The 20,930-nt window shown below is 42.8% G+C and overlaps 1 protein-coding gene across 1 annotated transcript in view; it reads right to left on the reverse strand.

Moving 5' to 3' along the window:
• Positions 1-763: 763 nt before the first annotated feature.
• mboat2a (membrane bound O-acyltransferase domain containing 2a) overlaps positions 764-20,930 on the reverse strand; it is a 43,564-nt gene continuing 23,397 nt past the window's right edge. Inside the window, exons 3-13 of the mRNA XM_084381837.1 lie at positions 18,084-18,161; positions 11,820-11,915; positions 10,757-10,812; positions 9,538-9,592; positions 8,577-8,763; positions 7,884-8,076; positions 7,317-7,420; positions 7,161-7,225; positions 5,989-6,121; positions 4,994-5,145; positions 764-3,293 (exon numbers count right to left, since the gene is read on the reverse strand). Of these exons, the coding sequence (XP_084237963.1) occupies positions 3,113-3,293; positions 4,994-5,145; positions 5,989-6,121; positions 7,161-7,225; positions 7,317-7,420; positions 7,884-8,076; positions 8,577-8,763; positions 9,538-9,592; positions 10,757-10,812; positions 11,820-11,915; positions 18,084-18,161 (1,300 nt within the window). The 3' untranslated portion in view covers positions 764-3,112. The remainder of the gene's footprint in view (positions 3,294-4,993; positions 5,146-5,988; positions 6,122-7,160; positions 7,226-7,316; positions 7,421-7,883; positions 8,077-8,576; positions 8,764-9,537; positions 9,593-10,756; positions 10,813-11,819; positions 11,916-18,083; positions 18,162-20,930) is intronic.

A 20,930-nucleotide genomic window follows, 5' to 3' on the forward strand; every position in this document is an offset into this window, starting at 1 on the left:
GTACTAAGTACTCGTTAAGCCTCAAAACAAACTGTTATCATAAGAACAGTTGAACAACATACACCCTTTTTTTATTTTACAGCTGACATTTTGACTTGTCATAGCAGGAGAAGCACAGGTGTGTCTGATATCATTAACGATGGCTCCAAACATTCTGAAACCAAGCAGCCAAACACAGCTGATCATCATCTGATCATTTACACCTGTGCTTAAGCCACTGTGTGAAAAAGGCCTGCTGCCCTGACGTTCAGTCCGGAGGTACACGACCAGACATGTCATGTTGACAAAAACATTTCAGCATCATATGGAGACAGCACTGCAGGGAACTCTTTATTTCTTTTTCCTCCAAAATCTACTTAATTCGGTCAAATTTCAGCAGCGAACTAACATTGTAATTAACATTTCTAACAGGAGACATTTTCACATTATAGCAGGAAAAGCAAAGGTGTAATTAACAAAATTATTAACACCTGCATGACGTTTAAGTGAGCTTTATAATGGTGCATACTGGCTCACCGTCGTAACTAATGGGGAAATTAATGGAAGTGAGCCATCGCCAGTGAAATGTGTCTGTTTGCTGTGAAAAGGCTCCTTCATAATAATGCAATAATGTGGCACCACAGCAATGCAGGGACATTGTGTGTATAAAAGCTAGAATTTAAACATCAGTGTTACTGCTAATATTAATTTTCATCGCTAACAAAAAGCACATCTTCTTTGATTATATAGTCTCTATTCAAAGAAAGACATTTTCAAACGTCAGTCTTAGTGTTTAAAAATAATTTCTCTTTATTTTGCCACATAAATCAGAATTTTAATGTACTGTTATACAAATCTTTCAATAAATTTCCTTCTGACACAAAAATAACCATTATGTTACACAGGCGCACGCACACGCATACTACAGCGACACATGCACACGCACGCACGCAAACACACACACGCAGGCACACATGCTCACATACACACGAAAACAAAATGCGCCATTCTTGATTTGGCACTTTGGACATATGGAGCAGTTTGCATTGTTCTGCTGGTTTGGGTGGCCATGCAGTGCAATAATCGCTATGTTTTTTGTAGAATGACATCCCTTTCCCTTAAGTGGGCCACTCTCGCCTACACAGGGCCCAGGCTACAAATATAGTTCACATGAGACCACATCGACATGTACGGATCACATGAATACTGGTACACACACACATACACACAGTTATGGCAGGAATATGCAAATGTTAGAAAATCTTTAAAAAGAAATGAAAGAGGTCCATACGTCAAAGCTCACCTCTGCTGCTTTGTTATTTTACATAACACAAATGCACCAAATCAAATCAAATTATTGACAGTATTTTAGAAAAAAAAAAACAAGCACAACTTCAAAGTGTTTATGATATTGTGGGCTTTAAATCCCCAGACTGTCTCCTGCTCTAACAGATCTGTGAAAATGTGTCTTTTAGGTTGCCTCCTCTGCAACAGATTTCCACATCCTCTTGACTAAATCCACAAAAATGTTTAATGAAACAGGAAAGAATCACATGGGTGGCCTTTTGAGCTGCTGCGTGTTGTGAACTGGCTGATTTGAAAGGCTTAAGGTGAGCCGTGGACCAAAACAACATGGGGATCCAGTGTCTCTTACACCTTACAGTAAATGCACCCTGAAACACCCCCTATTCTAACATAAGTGCACACAATATGAAATAAGACCATCAACACAACAGCTGGTCTATGTCTGAGATTTTTTACAATATCATGATGTCATGTACATAAATAACTGTGCCAGATTTCCTCACAGACAAATGCAAATTGCACACTTAGATAATTTGCAGCCCTGAAGAAGGCTATGAGCATCAAATTGGGAACTTTTCTTTTACATTCAGTTGGCTTCTAATAAGTATGGCTATTAAAACTTTGTAAATTAAATAAGTCTTCGGTGAATGTGGTAATCTGATTAGATTTCTCTTATGTGTGTAGAATTTAAGACAATTCATTAAAAAGTGTTCAACAGTGACGTTAACAATGTACTGCGTTTCTCCAATTGTACAAGTTTAGTTTTATTGGGTTATTATATTTAATATTTATTTAGTTTCAAATAGTTTTGGATACTTATATGACTGCGGCCAGACATTTGAACGCAGAGGAAACCTGTTGTGTGAAAAAAATGGACACGTGAAGAAAGAGCAAAAAAAAAAAAGTCACACTCCCCAACCCCATCTTAGAAATCCCTAAGAAAAAAAAAAACTAAAAATCACGCCAGGGTAAAATAAAAAACTCCCTTTGCAACACACATTTATCTGATGAGTCATGTTTGTCCAAAGAAAAAGCAGCAGATATGAAAAATATAAAAAGAAACAAAAATGCATTTAGTAACTCTTGAGTGCCTCGTTTAGACTTTCCACTGCTGGAGGCGGACGAGATCTGAATTCCACTTTGGGCTTCGCTTATGTCAGGCAAAGTTAAGTCATCCCAGGAAGAAAAAAAAAACACAAGCATGAGAATGGATTTCAAATAGTGTTGTCACAAACATCTAAATACAAAACACGTACAATGTGAATTCTTCTCCGATAAAGATTTTAAAAAAGACATAGAAACCAAACAATGTTTTGAGAATCCTAAGGCCTGTTTGAAGTTGGCAGCTGATGATAAAGGTTATGTTTCTTTTACATGAACACATTTTTCCATTTCAACCTAACAGAGGCTTGTATCCAGACAATGACAAAAACCCTCCACATACTGCACTTGTTTGTGTAACCTGACACCACAATGGTTCTTGCAGCGTGTCATCCAACTTTTATTTCACCAGACGAGTACATAGAGGGTTTAAGGCAGCTTGGAAGTCTTCGTTTCCACTAATGTAATGTAAAGTAACCACTATCACTCATTAGTTTACACCATGGCCATTGTTACATCCAGGTCTCGTATCCGTGTTAGAAGTGTGATTGCTGTCATCCTTGCTACTGGAAGTTTTGACAGAGCGTTGACTCGTGTTTTCTGTCTGTTAGGATTTTCAGAGCGTCCGATATTTGGTTCTTCATCAGGTAAACGGACCCGCCACACTCCAGCTCTCAGTGGTTTCTAGTTCGTCTCAAGTGTTTCTGCTGCGTCGCCGTTCCGAGCCTCATGTGGCTTTGTCTTTCTGGTTGCAGTTGTTGTCTGTGCTGTTGTGGTCTGTCTGGTTGTCCTGTAGGCCGTCCTTCTGTGGGCCGTCCTGCTGCTCTTTGGCCTGCCTGCGTCTCGATTTGACGGGTAGGACCAGTACCACCAGGAGACACAGGAGGTGTAAGCAGAAGTACCAGGACCTGCAGAGACATCAAAAGGCTATTAGCATTGACTATCTAAGACAAGGACATAGTCTCTATGATGTCACCCATAGGTTTATGAAAAGCCACTGTGGCGCTCAGTGTGCCGACTGCGGCCGTTGCCTTCTTGGCAGTCCCCGACTCTACCTAAGGCTGCGGTCAGGCATACCCAAATACAGGTGAATTAAAATCACCTGACCGGGCTGAAGGTGAGCTGTGCAGGAAGAGCGGCGCAAGGTGTGCTGGTTTGTAGTCTGTTTGTGGGGTCTAGCACATGTAAATCTTTGCTGTTGGTTGTGGCTGCAATTTCTCCCGTCAAAGTTGAACTCCATGCAAAGCAGAGATGCAGATTTACTTGCAACCAGATGCAAATGTTGTTTTCACCCCTTCACGTTTATATAATGGGAGTGAACCAAAGGGGAATGTTAATTTTGCATATGTGTGACTGCAGCTTAACTGTTGGCCAATCCAAACTTGGGCAAAGAAATGGCACATGGGTGGAGCTGAAGCGGGCCGAATGAAGCCTGGTTATTGACAATAAGCCAGACAGCTAGGGGCTAGCTGTCACCCAAAGCACCTACACCCTTAATTATACACAACTTTAAGAATTAATATAATTGAAACATGTGAGTTATATAAAAATTCACCCCTCCTTACAGCTGTTGTTAATGAAGAAATCAGTTATATAGACCAAAACCAGTTTACTGAGAAAAAAACCAAAACATTTAATGACATTGACAAAAATGAAAATAGACATTCATGATCCCTTGACGTCTCCTCCTGGCCACCATGAGGATGAAATTTTTGTTTTTTATTTGTACTTTTACAAATTAACACGCTAACAAACTAAGATATGATGGTGATCAAGGTTAACATTATAACTGCTAAATATCAGCATGTTGTGAGGCCGTTGTGCAATTTTGTTAGCATGAGTGCTGTGCCAAAATACAGCTCACAGAGTCGCTAGAGTAGCCGAAGACTCTTAGTCTTGTTACTCTGTGAAAAACAATTGCATGGATAATAGCTTTGGGGAAGGTGGGGCGATAAGTGTAGTTTAAAAAATTGCTAAAATCATCTGAAATAGCTAATTCATGCAGACACAGAAACACAGGAAAGAGGCGAGGCAGCTCTGTGTCAAACTAACCTAAATATGGAGAGAAATGTACCATATCACACTATTCAGTTATGTTCATTATGCAGTTGACCTAAACAATATCCACAGATATGTATATTTTCAGCTGTGCCTCCTCCTCCTCCTCCTCCCACACCCCAGCTGCTTTAACGAGTCCGTTTTATATCAGCCGTTTAGCAGCCACGTGCTGATTTAACGGCCGAATGACACTGACCATTGTTGGGCCTTTATTTCACGGCAGCGGCCGAGCGGCGTTAAGGCCGCTCATTTTATTTGCTCCTCATCAATCCTCCCTATCCTCCGCTCATTAAGCTGCCTCGTTAACTGTTACAGCCTGACAAGAGGGAACCAGCCTAATGAAAAAGTGTTAATTTCTACACTCGGGCCACTTCATTTACATGCTTGATATAGCGATCTTTCAACACGACAGCAGTGCAGAAAACTCACTCCACTGGTCGCAGAAAAGCAGAAGCTGTGGTGCTCTCTCTTGAAATACTGATATTTTAATAGGCTCCACTGTGATGACAACACAGCTCAAAGTAATATCACAGTTCAGTCAAACACATACCTGTAGAATTTGAGCGAGGGTCCCACGGCAAGTAGGACAAATGGCGCCACTGTGTAGCTAATGGCGATCTGAGTCGATGCCCACGTGACGACATCATAGACGTTCTTGTACGAGTCGGAGACCAGGAAGTACGGTCTGATGTTGTGTCTTACCTGGGAGAGAAGAAAAAAAAATTCAAGTGAATGAATCTGAAAACTTTAATTGGCCCTCCACTCATTCTACCGTACAGTAAACCCGACTTGAATTGAAAAAATTGACCTAGTTCCAGAAATATTTCATGGCAGCAGGCTTAACTGCCTTCCTCTGCTCATCCTTCTCTATTTTTCCCCTCTCCCTCTCACAGTCTTTTTCCATCTCATAACTCTTCGGAGACATCTATCTCTGAACATGTCCGTGTGGCAGTGGCCAGTAGTTTTATGGTGTAACTGGGTCAGCGGCCTCCTTGCCCTCCCTCAGATAAAGAAGAACAAAGTCCCCGGAGGAACTCACCTGCACAACAAATTTACTGTGCAGGCGTTCCCAGTAGATTATCCGGAATTACAGTGCGAGTTTCTGCCTGTGCCATCACTCCACTGTCTCCACATAAACATCCTCTTGTCTCTCGCCTTCCTAAGTCTAGAGTGAAGAGGTCTGGTTTAGCAGAGATTAGTGGTAATGGCCTCACACTGAAACATGAGCTATAAGTGGTATACTACTTTATCATTATCCCCTCACTCTCCGTGAAGGGATTTGGTTGTGTGTTTGTGGGTCTGCTAAGTAGCAGTGGTAAATCTAAAGAGCTCTAAGACTCTTGCAGGATGATGAAAAACAAATAAATCTAATTTTCTGCCAAAATTTACGTCAAGTCCACTGGATTGACTCTGTGTTATGTTTCCTAGGCTGCAAGAGAATAATTTGCCACTCTAGAATTGTGATTTTTATCTATTTGACTCGATCTGAATAGGAAAGCTCCAACAAAAGCTGCTGTACAGACAGAAAACTGTGTGTGCACTTACTGCCCGTGCAGCCATGGTCATGGCGATGCCAGTGAGGAAGGTCAGGTAGTAGCCGGGGTACACCCCGTGCCACATGGCCGACAGCAGGAAGGTGGCAGCAGTGGGGTTGATGGCACAGCGCTCGTAACACACCCTGTGGAGAAGAACGACACGGCACAGTCAGAAACAAATGAAGGATTTTATTCCAGACTTATCACATTCAGGACTGAATATAAGAGAATGTTTGTTTATCTTATTAAAACAGAATAACGTGATTTGTGTGCATCTCTGATGAAGAAATTGCAAAAATTATTATGAGCCCATTTATACCTAGCATTAAAATGTGTTTTAGGTGATCCCAGCACAAGTTCATAACTCTAAATACAAGTGCACACGATCACCAAGATGCACTGATCGATCATCCCGCTCGTCAAGGCTGTCTGTGAAGCATTTGATCAAATATCTTTTGTAGGACGTCATCCATGCAGGATGTGGCGGTTGTTAGGGTGTCCTGGGCTACACTGAAGGACTGCCTACAGGAAAAAATATGCGCCGTCTGATTTACATGTGGTTCCCTCTAATGCAAATTACATGTGTGGGCTCTCTTAACCCGCCATGGTTAGCGCCAGATGCTTGTGAGCACAATGTCTGTTGTAACTTATTGCATTAGTGTGCCAGTAACAGCAACATCCGGAGAGTCCCTGAAAAAAATCGCAAAATACAGTAAACTGTCAGTTGTTAACATGAACTTTCTAAACTTTATGAAATGCCGTCTATGACAAATTCTTATTTATTTGGGCCTTCCTCTAAATTCTGCAAATTTTAAACGTCCAGATCTTTCTTTTGTATCCATTTGTGTCAAAGATGTACGAGTTTAGTTGCGTATAGAACAGGGAAGTGAGATCCGACCACAAGTGGCCACTGGAGACACAAGTCAAACCGCATTCTAATACAAGGTGTCAACTGACAGACTTCGAGCTGTCCACTTGTGATCGGATCACGAGGCGCATGTTAATACCAGGTAAAACAGGCTCTATGTGGTATTTTTGCAATCGAACCAACCATTACAATAAAAAGCTAGACTTGAGAAATGCATCGAACATTTATGCGAATATTTCAGCAGCCCTCTACAGCCAGGGCTTGCTCCAGCACAAACTAAGCAAAGTACAGCTTTACAACCTGAATGTTTTTACCTTTTGAGCCAAAGAGCTGTCTGGATATTCCAGTTGTCTAGGAAACTCTTGAAGCTGGTAGCAAACTGAAATTGGACCCAGAACAAAATACATTTAGGCTTAAGTTGAAAAGTGCTTTTATCTGGATTAAATAGGTTTCACAAAAAAGAGGCTAACCTCAATATCCAAAATTCTGAGATTTGATATCAGGTCCCACCGTGGGGAGCCATCTTTTTTGTATCCATTGAAGCCAAATCCGGCAGCGTTGTTGATAGCATCAGCTGCAAGAGAAAGGTACACACGTTTGAGTATTTGAACAGCAACAATGAAGGATGACAAGCTCTGCATCCTTAGAATACATTAGCCCATAAAGCAGTGACAGGAACAGATGGAGATGCAGCATCACATGTATTTGTCATTGATGAGAATAAAGAGCTGCAGTTTTCAATTCACCACTGGATGGCACTGTTACGCCAAGAAACGCTATTAAGTAAGAGTTTTTTCAGACTGCATCTCAACATACTATACAGACTGCTATAAAAATAACCAGAATCTCTGAACGCAGAACAGCTCAGTGAGCTCATACCACTCAAATGAGTCCAGCTTCAAATTCACTCACTCCCCAATGAGACTCAAGCTTTTGGACTCTCCAAGAGAATGGGTGTTCAGCCGTAGGTCATTGTTGACAGAAGAAGACAGACAGAGCTATGTGTGAAGGTGAAATTACACTGATCACTAACTCACCAAGTGTCCAGACAAAGTAGTACTTTGGCCTCAGAGCCAGCATGGCCAAGTAAAGGTAGATGACCTGAAGATGGAAGGGTGTGGAGTTGACAAAGTCATCATCGATGGCGTGCTCCACCGGGAGCAGCTTGCACAGCGACAGATAGATGGCCAGCGAGACGGCACATGTGCACAACTTGGAGATGACGTCATTCTGGGTGAAGAGAGGAGAGTGGGATAAGAAGAAGCAACCCATTAATACCAGACTATTATTCATAAAACAACAGTAACCACACGAGGAGCCGCGATACGTGTAGTTCAAAAGCTCTGCTGAGTTGACTCGAGGTTAACTCAAGTCCTTGAGCATTCTCTCATGTTTTATATTTAGCAACCTCTGTTCCGTTCTCTTCTGAGACAACCACACTCAAATCTTTGAGTGTAATTTAATTATTAATGCACAACGCGGTAAGAAAACACAAATAACCTTGAGGTTTAGACATGTGCATCATTGAACTCTCAACAATGTTTCAGTTTCGGTCTCTCTCAAGGGAACCAAATTAATTATAATTACCATGCACCCTCTTAAAACAGCTCTGCTAATATTTACAAGAGAATTGCATGGTTTAAAAATACCATAACCTTTTAATCAAGTGCTCTCTTTGAGGCTTTGAGAATAAAGAAGAATGTCTATTCAGGTAGTAAATAGTGTTGTACCTTGGGCGAGGGTTCGCTCTGCTTGTACTTCCCGTTCTCCTTGCCGTTAGCGTTCTCCTGGTGGCGTGGCTGGTAGCCCGTGCCCTCGATGAAGGCCTTGTAGTCGTTGTAAGAGCAGGTGGGGCCCGCCAGGATGCCCATGAAGTTACAGTTGTAGCTCAGGTACTCCAGCAAACTAGGCATCCGCCTTCAGGGCCACGGAGAAGAGACACAAGAAGATGTATTAGTGGGAAAGGATTAGAATATTAGTAAATGTTTTCATATAGTTCAGTAGTGCGTCACCCTTAAAATACAGTAGGGAATTCTACCTGTCCACTGACAAACCAATACAGTCTTTTCTACTGTACTGTCCAAGAGAAGAGGGGAGGGTCTGAGTGTTTTGACGGGAGATTTTGTGGTCTCTCACCCTACCTCTATGAATCTAATCTGCCGGTTGAGGTAGCAATCTAATCCCCCGATTCCACAGGACACATCTTCTACATCGCAACAAAAGAAGGAGGTCCTGTGGGAACCCTTGCTTATATTCAATATTTGCAAAAAACATGTTGAGATGCAGGTGTCTCGTAGCTCTGTATCAGCTCTGTCGTCCCGTTTGAACTCCCTGTTAGCTTACAGCAGCATCCCTCCACTCAGATCTCGCTCTTTACATTATTTCTGCACCTCAGCTGCACTACCGTACAGTAACCGTCAGGGACAGGCAGAGGGTAGGGCATTCTTACAATACAGGTCACATGAGTGTATTCAAAGTGTGGTTTCCTGGATACAGAGTGCCTAACGTCTGCTTGACAACACGGGGGAGAGCCTGAGAGTGACTTCCTATGCAGATGGCACCGAGGCCTTTATTAAAATCAAGGGCAGGACCTCTTTCAGACTGAGTTCATGTCAACTTTTACTTTCAGTTCAGCTTTGATTCAATGAGCCCAACCATCTGAAGCAGTAAAAACATACCTGAGTCACATACCTGATAGCTAGGTATTTCTGAGTGGGGGTCAGCTGTGCATCTCGCTTGGTCAAACCTAGAGACAGACACAAAGAAGTACAACAAACATTTAATTTATGCACCTGGAAAACATACCTAGAAGAACTGATCATCAGACACGGGTTGTTCCACCTTGGCCAGGCATCTTGATAGCGGTTACTGAGAAGGTTAGTAAAGGTCTGCTCTATTCTTTGGGCTAAATCTCTGAGTGTATTTGTTTTCAGTCTGCTCTTTGTTTGTGAAGACCTGCGGCTTTGCAACTCATTAGACTGAACACTCATGGCCGGCTTTATCATCATAGGGTACATGTAAGGTTGAGCGTACGGCTCATCGTGCACGGCTGTATTTAGTTAAATTCCGCTGCTCCTCTGGCCACAATTAAACCTCTGATCCCATTAAATGAGCGAGCTGTGCAGCAGCCTTTAATAACTCTGTGTTCCTAAGTGCCGGAATAAGTATTTTTACTGTATAAAAGTATGGCGAAGTACTGTGCAGCGTGTGTGAGCATAAACAGCTGGCAGGTATCAGGGTGTGACTTCTTTGGATGGGGATTACAGTCTTAGTTTCTCATTAGACTCACAGTTGCGAGGAGAATCAGCGACATAAACAGAATTTAAAACTACACTGCACACACACGCACATACTGTATGCAAATAGACAAAACTTTTATTTCGACTGCTGACTGTGATCAGTCTAAAGTATCCTGAGGGGACTCCAAGTGGGAACTAAAAAGCTGCGAGTGACTCTCAATCTCTGACACTTGATCACACGCTGTTTATTTTAACCTCAGTGTCGCACCTCCATCTTTTTTTATTGCTCTTTTTAGCAAGTGTGGTGTTTCGGTTGGAGGAGGAAACTCTGACTCCAGGCCGGCTAACTACACAAACTGTACATTTGTTTTGCTAAAAAAAAATGGGTAAAGCATTTGCATCATCCTTTAACAGTATTCAGCCTGTGTTTAAAGTCAGCCATTAAAAAGGGGAGGGGGGGAAGTGCATACGTGGTCATTGCTCCATTACATAACTGTGTTTATGCTCTCTTTCTGGTTCACTAGTCCATTGTAAGAACTGACTACTGGCTCGGAAACATGGCCATGTGATGTGTTTTTGAACTCCAAAGAGAACTGAACCATTTTCACTTCTGTCACATCTGCCACTTTTGCCTCATTTTGTTTTTAGTGCCACTTTGATGCTCTTCTTACCGTCGTGTATTTCAAACGCCAAGCTGGTAATCTTCTGTGTTATCACCATCATGGGCCTGATAGAGAGCACCGAACAAGAAATAGGAGAGAGAAAGAACGGAAAAGTTAATAATGTGAGATCAAAACACACCGTTTTGTTTGACAAGGTGACATTTTCTGAGCTGAGAAGGAGTTATCATGTTAAACTTCTCACCCATATTGTTTCATTTTACATGGGTAACCAACGGCCTTCGATGCCAATCCAACCATTCATAATAGCAGCAGTATCAGCTGCAGTAATACTTCCACAATGGGAATTTCCTCTCGGCTAATTGCAGACCTTTTTTGAACTTCCTGTAGTTATTCTTTCTTTTCTGCTTCTCTGTTCTCCAGGCCCAAACAGCCCTCTTCCTCTGCAGTGCAATGTTTGCTCTCATGTGCTTTAGCCTGTGCTCTTTTACATGTATACAACCTCTGTGTCGATGTCTGCATCAGCGAGCACAAGGTCCAGACTAATTTCATACATGAAAATTGCTGGTGGGCAGCATCAAGTTAAGCTACGGAGTTAAAAATGAGCAACAGGCCAGAGATGTTCTGATCTTTTAATAAACATATTCAAAGTACTGAGAAGCGAGGACTATCTGTTCCCGAACAAAGAGTATTTAGCGGTAAGGCTCAGGCTGATGTATAGAAAATGGGATGCTTTCAAGAAGGACAAGAGACGAGGTAGTTCAAACTGTAAAATCTCTGGCCTCCCAGAAGCAGTATGGGTTTGCATTAGGCTGCTTAGCAACGAGCCACCCCCACCCTGCTGGGAGAGCAGGCTGTCTGCCTGAATTGTCAGACAGTCTGGAGGAGTGGGAACCAACTACAGTCCCTGTCGTCGTCCTCCTGCCGACACGGCAGCGTGACAAGCTCTTGCTTCTGTTTAGCTCGGACCGGTTGAGTCATATCCAGTGTTCCCCTGACTCTCTTTTTAGCAACATTTGTGCTCCATTTAGCATGCAAGGCTAAGGCCAGTGGAGGTCTTCAGTTTTTAATTGAGAAAGATTATGAAGAGCTCTGTGGCTTTAGCGTAGCTTACCCTGTGAAATCTGCAGAGTACATGCCATAGTCAAACACGTAGACCCGTGTGATCTGACACAAGATCAGATAGCTGAGCGTCACGATGAAGCAGTACCTGTGCAGAGGAAGGAGGAGAAAATGAGAAATGAGAGGAATTAATTATTGCATGATGCAAAAATACAGAAATGTTGTGCTCAAAAGCCAAAAACAACAACGAAATCTTGTCGTGCATGTTCTAATCTCTATCATTTCATCTACACAGTGATATAGAGCTTTCAGGACAGGGCAACCTAATGCCCTTTGGGGCACAGAGTCCTGAGGGGAGAAAATAAAGTCCATTTCTTTTCCTCTCATATCTGCAGCAGAACAAGGACTTTCTTCTAGTACAGTACAAAAGACAGTGGCCTCGGAAACAGGGCAGCGCAGTGGAGAGGAGAGGGGGGGTCGAAGATTGGACAAAAGGGCAGAGGAGGCTCCAATAATGTGTCACCGTCAGCGGTCGAAGACGGAGGACAACAAAACCTTTCAACAGGAGACCGAACACAGAGCAGCACCGACGCCTGTTGTGCAAAAAAAGCTGTTGCAGCAGAGTCAGCCCATGTCAAAGCTAGCAAGCTAGCATTCCTCTGCCGCCAACAATAAGAGGACTGTGCTCGGAGAGGGAGAGCAGCACACCAGCCAGAGCGAGGCCGCGCTGCCGAGAAGACACAACGGGACCTCTTGATTCTGAGAGCGTACTGTATCTGCAGTCCAAGACGCAGCCAAGACCTCATCTGATCGCTACAGTCAAGCATTTATAACACAAATAAAAATTACCCGCTGCCGCAATATAAAATATTCTCAGGCCTTATAAGATCTTTCTCAGCCTCTAAAAACTCGGACACATATTACGCACTCCTAATAATCACAAACCCTCAGAGAAGGCAGGGGAGATAATAATAATACAATCCTGTCATGTGCTCTGAGCGCTCTGTGTTTGTATCCGGCCCACACTTCTTGGCCCACAATATTTTTCAGAGCCTTGGGAGACTGCACGGCTCTTTACAAAGGCCTCCATATTCCCAGACCTCATCTACATGTGCAGCATGGATTCATTCGCTAATACTAGTTAAAGTATAAGCGAAAGTGTGTTTCGTGGCGAGTAATTTACTTTTAGCTGGGTTATATAAAGCCTTCTTCTTTTGTTTAGAGATTATTTTTGGGCACTTTGCCTTTTATTTGACATCGAGGAAAGCTGAAACAGAATCAACTTTTGGAGAAACGCCACCCGACATCACGCTGCCATGGCCAATCACACACCATAATAATAGTTAATAATGGACGTTTTTCATGTTTTCTTATAAGTGCTGGTCAACATGAAACATTCAGGGAGTCGGGGGAGAAATGGATTGTTTCATAAAGGCCAAAAAAGACACATTTACAAAAATGTAGAGGTCCGCCCAACCGAGTGTCTGTTATGTTGCTTGGTGCCTCAAACAAGATCTGCTCCCAGGAGAGTGAAGTAGCAGGGAAGAGAAACACTCTGCAAACTTGTTGCGGATGGAGAAAGCCCAAGGTCCCAAGCCGGGAGCCGGAAACTGGAAACTGGGTGCTATCCAGGCGGAGTTCAAAGGCCGAACAGTTATTCTCTCCCGCTTGTGTCCTCCCACACCGCCGTACAACTCCGTGCCTCAACGCATGACTGGTCTGAACCAGGCTTTACAGCAACATGGTTTTAGCCTTGGTGACCTCAGTGGGAATCAAAGCCAAAAGCCCATTTTATCAGTTTCCCCACAGTATCAACCATCTCAAAAGGGAGCCTAAGACCCAGCTTTGACTGCTTTACAGTGGTTTTAACCTGGTTAGCAAAACTGGCATCAGATCCTAGAAAGAGTGCGAAAACAAGCCACTGTTTCAAAGTTCAATCAAAGTTCAACCTATGTTAATTTGGTTCAGAATGGGACATAAATGACAAACAAAAGTAGGAATACGAGGGTCCAAGCACTCAACGCTACTTGTGGGTGAAAGTCCATCAACTCTGGACAACCAAGAGGGTATTCACAAAAGTCTACTATTTTAGTTACTATTCTTTGCAATACACTAAAAACCAGTCAAGTCAAAATTACAAGCAAATATATTACGTTCTTTTTCCTGTTCAAAGGTTTACACTGTAGAAAGAAAGACCTGAAGCAAAATCATGACACACCTGCTTACAATAGTGTTTTACTTTACTCTGTCTTTCTGTCTTTCTTAAAATAAAATGCATTTGTATTAAAAGCCACAGAAATGATACCTCTTGCAGATAATTCACTAGCCTTAGCACAAAGACGAAATGTTCTTAAGACCAGACCACATGATATTAAATAGACTAGCAATGCAGGAAAGCTTAAAGTTTTTCTGTCGACTCTACAAACATTGTCAGTCCTCAGGAACAGCCCTATTTCACCACGATCAGCCCTATTTCACCGCGATCAGCTTTCTCTACAGGCAGCGCACAGCTGCAGTTATCAGTGAGCGTATGAGCTATATGTGCTGCAGCAGCTAGTATATTTGCAGCAGGCCCACCAGGGGATCCTGTCTTCATCCTCATCTGATTTGTGTTTGTGTAATTCACAGCTCAGAGGGGGGTGTGTTTCGTTTCCACTCGAGGCATCTTAGATTGGAGCCTGAGACTAAAGTAGGGCTGGCCTCCCACTGCGGGACAGCGGCAGACGGGTCAACGCGGAGACAAGGAGCCGCACAGGAGCCGCAGGTATGGATGCAGACTGTAGGTGGAGCCTTGAAAACCAAAAACAGGCTATAAATAAATGTCCAAGACCTTTCTCGAAGGTTGTGTACACATAGTAAATGCCTAGAGGCACACTTCATGCTTACACAGATCCAGAGGAAATTTCCATCTGTTCAGCATGGACCTGTGAGGCAGCAAAATTTGCACACTTATCACCGTTCACAGCTTTAGCACCAAAGCTAATACAAATTCCAATTAAATTTAATGCAAATGTTACAGATAGGATACAATTTCTCGATTGCATCAGACTCAGGCCTTCCTGAGGATAAGTTGGCTGTAACTGGAGCTCGAGATGTCTATTGAGTGGTTTCAGGCGCAGGTAAACCATCCTAGAGAGATGAAGTTCAGTGCAACTGCTCTGCTACTCTGCTTTAGTGCTCTTACAAGTCTAGGTAGGGAGTGTTGCTCAGATACCGGGCAAACAGCAAGACGGAAAAATCTCAACTGTCAGCATGAGCCTTCTCTGTCAGTTGGCCCGTGCTGCTTCAGGTAACAAACAGGCATATGTAGACACTGCAGGAGTATGGCTCCCAAACTGTGAGTCGGAGCCCACCCAGCGGTCACAAGATACATCTGAAGCGTCGTGAGATGATAAACAGGACAGGAATGAAAAAGAAAGTGATTTCTGGGACACAGAACCGTTTGTTCTTCAGACTTTCCCCTAATTTCTGTTATTTCTTGCGATTTCTCTAAATTTACATCTTCTCTTCAGAGAATTAAAAAACAAAATCCCCAAAATGTGGCATGGGGGTTGCTTTATTTAAAGTAGGGCTGCACAATGATGGGAAAAATATTACAATGTAATATTGCAAATGCAAGTGGGGACGATCATTTTTGCCTTTTGTGATTTTTTGAGAGTGCGAGTTGACAGGCCAGCCCGCTCTGTCTGACAGTTCACCTGTTGGACGTGGAGAGCAGACAGGGAATGTTCCAGACTTTTACAGACTCGCCTCAAGCAGGAGCGCAGCACTGCCTGCTGGTTGGCAGCGAGGAGAGACGGGGAACTGTGTAATCGTTAGATTCGGTGTAACCAATGGAGAAGGCTGTGACAGTAATGCGCGTGTCCTCTTTAATTGATGCTGGTGCTAAAGAAGAACCGGAAGAAATCGTGATAACTCAGACGATTGAAGGAATAAGACAAGGTTAATGCCTGAAACTTTATGCAAATATAGTCTTTTTCAAGTGATTATTGTAATTTTTTTACCTCATTGTGCAGCCCTTTGCTTTAAATATAAATTTGCTATAGAAAGCTATTTCTTTTTTGATAATTAATTAATCATTTTAGTCGCTTTTTCAAGCCAAAACAACAACAAATATTAGTGGTTCCAGATTCAGAACGGTCAGGATTTGCCCAGTGACGGTGACCTGGAACACAGGACGTGTTTATCCACACAATATGGCACCGGGCAATGTTTTACATCAAAAGTAATATTGCATTATACCCAGAAGATTAACCCTCCGCAAACAGCATTAGTGTGCATTTAGCCTGGTGCTCCGTGCCTCATGCACGAGGGTAGATAAGCAGCATCTGCTCCCCGAGCCAACCAACGCGCCTCCGTCCCATTCAGAGATAAAGTTTACCTCCACTGGATGAAGGTGGAGCTCGGGGGCAGAGGGGAGGAGCAGCACGGAGGCATGACGCACTGACAACTGTCGAATGCAATATCACAGTTCCCCCGTCTCTCCTTGCCGCCAACCAGCAGGCAGTGCTGAGCTCACGCTTGAGGCAAGTCTGTAAACGTCTAGAACGTTCCCTGTCTGCTCACCACGTCCAACAGGTGAACTGTCAGACAGAGCGGGCTGGGCGGGAGTGACAATCCAAGGCTGCACGAGAGCGAATAGTATGTAATATGACACCTCGCCACTGAACAAAGTAGGCAGTCTAGAGCCACATTAAGCCAGGGCTTACCCTCGCAGCCACTCCCACAGTCCAGAGAAAGAGATTTTAGCAACTCCATAAAGCTGTCACACTGCACCGGCTGTACACTTCTCCCCTCCGAGGGCCGGGCAGCTGAGTGGCAGAACAACAAATGGAGAACACAAGTCCTGCCACAGTGGACTGGTCTTGGGAGTGGTGTGTTCCCAAAGTTTGTCCAAGTACAATAGTGTTCAGCAAGCAAGTCCCATAACAGAAGCTGTTATAGTGTATATAAAAGTGTATACATTTGGCATTATACTGACTCATTTGATCTCCTCTCAGCAGTATTATCACTAGCAAGGGTTACACAGTGTTATGTTATACTTAATAAAACTAATGAGAGGGATGGCTGATTGATGGCTGGAGATGAGAGATTAAGCTCTAGGAGAAAAAAAGAAAAAGGACATGCATTATTCCCACAAAGGTGGTTTTAAAGTGGGTGAATAATTTAAGTTAACATAAAAAAAAAACAATACCAACAACATTAGTCACATAACCGTACACATGAATGTACTTGCATGCATTGTCTTGACATGTCTGAGAGGCTCGACTACCTTTAACTCAAATGTAGCTCATAGGGCACACAGGTTAAAAGATCAGGGAGGAGTTTGTACACTCAGTCACCAAATGCACAGCGCACCTAGTTAAATCTCAATCTGTTGCTGCGGTGAAGCATCATTTGTTATGCAAAAACCTGAGGCGGCGGGTTCAACGCCCTCGACGCCCTCTGCAAACACGGGCATGTCAGCGCGCCCTGCCTCTGTGCTGCTCCTCCCCTCTGCCCCCGAGCTGCACCTTGGTCTACGGGAGGTGAACTTTATCTCTGAATGGGACGGAGGCGTGTTGGTTGATTCAGGGAGCGGATGCTGCTTATCTACCCTCTTACACGGGGCACGGAGCACCAGGCTAAATGCACACTAATGCTGTTAGCGGAGGGTTAATCTTCTGGGTATAATGCATTATTACTTTTGATGTAAAACATTGCTCGGTGCCATATTGTGTGGATAAACACTTCCTGTGTTCCAGGTCACCGTCATTGGGTTTTGAATCCTTTCTTTCTGAGGGGCAGTCACCATTGTGATTAATGTTTTGTTAGCATCTATTTAAAGCTCTCCCCAGGGGAAACATCTACTGTTTACACCTGCACTCATAACCTTGAATTCTGGTAAAAAAAAATAACAGCAAAGACAATGTGTGTGTGTATATGAGTGTGTGTGTGTGTGTGTGTGTGTTGATGAGCCATGGTCACAGATGGAAGCCCGGGGGCAGAATCATCATCGTCATCGTGACCAGACTTAGGCCTCAAAAACAGGCAAATTAATGAAGACACAAATAGAGTTTGCTCCGTAGTTGACTGATATGAAGCATTTACATGAACTAACATCTGATCTGTCATTTCTGACAAGATTTGGGCTCAACAAATGTTATTGTCACACTTCCTCTTGCTCTTTCAGCTTTATTCATGAGACAAATGACTGGAATTTTATTTATTTTTTTTGTGGGTTTCTGACACTTCCAGGAACCATGAGGTCAGATGACAATTTCGATGGAAACCGGATCATTTTGGGCACTTTAATTTGAGCTCCACTCGCACTTACTTGTGCATGTGCTCCAGGCCGGCAAAGATCATCACGCTGTAGGAAAGACCGCTCTGCACCAGGAAATGGAGGGAGTACCTGTGGAGAGACAGACGCCATGAATGATGCGGCACTATTGATTTCATATTCAACATGTTCTTGGCATGGTTTCTCTGTATCCCGTGTAGAGCAGGGGTGGGCGATCTGGCCATAAAATGATATGAAAATCTGTTTAATCGTAATCACAATCCACAATCGTAATAGCGAGTTTTATTTTCATCACTGTAGCCAGACTTGAAATAACCTAAAAATGCAATAGGCCTGTTAAAACACAATATTGCATTACAGACTGTTCTTTCTTTGTGGCACAAGCTCCTTATCTGCCATGCTGCTAGCTATAACTCCAAGCTCCAGGCTGCAAGTAATGATGATTTTTAAGCATGAGATGATACCAAAATTTCACGGCACAAGTATCCTGTCCAACATGATTGATATTCATTATAAAATCCCAATAATAATAAATAAATGCCTTTAGCCATGGTGACAAGCTTAGGCAATTCAAAATATATTAGCAAACCAATATAGGACTGTAGGTCAGCCAGCTCAACAGCTTTTTCAAGCGATCCATTCGTTCCACCCCTAACTACTGATGATACGTATGTCCATTAATCTGTACATTATTTTCTCGATTAATCGATTAGTTGTTTGGCCTTTTTATGTCAGACAACGGCGAAAAATGTCAATCAGTATTTCCCAAAGTAATTTCTCTAATCAGCACAGCCATCTAGGCTACATTACTCTATTGTTCTTTTCATGTAGCACGGATTTGCTAGTCAGTGAGCTCATGTGACGCTTAGAAACAGAAGTAAGAGGCCATTAACCACTGCAATCTCTATGATCTGCCTGGAAAGTAGATTGTGGACGCCTTCCAGATAATCATGATCTGAAACTGTCAGAACCCACCCCTAATTCACAGGAAAACGCTTTTTTTCTGCGGACACAAACATCTTCCTCATATCAGACCACATTAGACTCTGTTTGCTCTTGATATTACGATCCACATCCTGCTGCTTTGTCATCCCGTACAGTCATTAGGAAGAGGAAATAACAGCATTATGAAACCGCTGTCATACTGTCAGCCACGCGAAGCCAGACCTTTGTAACCATAATGTGTCATCTCAGTCACAGGGCAAGCTAGTCACACTCACCATCACACTATAATCTTAACTGATTCACATGCCTTTCCAGCTGCAAAAAATCTTTAAATTTAAAGTCTGACTTAAATCCACCTTTCTTCCTTCCCGTGACACACAGACAAACACACACAGACACACACACACACACACACACATAACACACAGTTCACGACAGCAGCAGCTACCAGATGGGTCTTTGAAGGGCACAGTGTGTGATGCTACCGACGTCAAGCCCTCCAGGAGAGGAGAGATGCCACAATGTGTTAGGAGTGAGTCAACAAAAGAGGGCAAGGGCATCAGGGGTTGGCGGGGAGCAAGGGGGCAAAAGCTGGGTGAATCAAATGAACTGCGGGGCAAATAAAAGGGTAAGGAACGCAGAAATATCCGAAGAAGGGAGATGATAAAGATAAAGGGTTAGGGTTTGTTTTAGTTTTTTAAGTAAAAATGAAAATTGCGATGTTAAAATGTTAATTTTCAACAATCTTAATTCAAATCGCAATTGCAATGTTTGTCAAAATAATCCCATTGTGCTTGTTTTTACCGTATCGCGCAGCCATAAAAAGATCTGTAAAATCCTGCTACGTTCCTTCAAATGTTCAACGATCCGAAATTGTTTTCTCCTGTGACATTTAGAAACAAGCTCGTGTCTTGCTGACAGAGAGGGGAAGACATCCCAAAATAAACCAACACTCTGCAGCATCTGTGAGGCAGATCCTCTAGGGCTGCAGGCAGGTGCCCTCTAAGACCGAACTCTGTGTGTGTGCATTTGTGTGTGTGCGTGCGAATAACAGGGTGAATGACACGAATGCAAGCGAGTGCACAGATGCATGCAAGCAAGCTGCACTGGCAAAAGTTGATTGAGATCCTGTAAACAATTCAAGTTCCGTCTAAGTGACCTTGAGAAGTTTAGCAAATAACTACACCTGTCTTTTTTGAAACACTAATTACATCATGACCATACTGCATGATCCACATTATTGCACAGTATGGCTTTATGAAATCTAGAAGTTTAAAGTGATTAGAACACTTTTATTCCCTTATTTAGTGTACAACATAAAATACTTGAGCCAAGAACAATGAATGCTATATACTAGCTTTGTAAAATGTATCTGTTTATAGATATTTAAAAGGGGATTGTGCTCTATTAATCTTTGGCAAGCTTGCACAGACATAAACTTCATTTTCTGATTGTTTGGCCCATTTGGACAAAGAGGCTGTCATGGTCAAGATGATCCATCACCTCAATGAATAGTAAAAAAAATTTTTCATTTTCGTACAGAAATGTATACAATTTTTTTTAAGTACTTGTTTTGTTGCCCAGTGAACCAGCACCAAGTCACATTTCAGTGACAAGTACAGGCATTTTACTTGTGCCTTTGGGCTAGTTTTACCTTTCACTTCCTTATTTATTTTTTTTACACACTTATCTCTGTTGTAAAGTGAGGATGTGGTGGCAATCTGCAAACATGTTATGATTGCAGAGATCAGTCGGGTGGAAACACCTCAAACGCTATTCTATAGATCTTTTACCTTTCCTTTATACCTCTTTCTCATGTTAAATGCAGATGTACTCATGTAAATTTATTTCAAACTGTAAAAGATCTGCCTTATCTATAACAAATATCAGCCCTGGCTTTAACTGAACAACACAAGTCACTTTTCTATGGCACTG

The sequence above is a fragment of the Pagrus pagrus genome, assembly GCF_965226575.1.
Source record: "Pagrus pagrus genome assembly, chromosome: 18".
NCBI lineage: Eukaryota > Metazoa > Chordata > Actinopteri > Spariformes > Sparidae > Pagrus > Pagrus pagrus.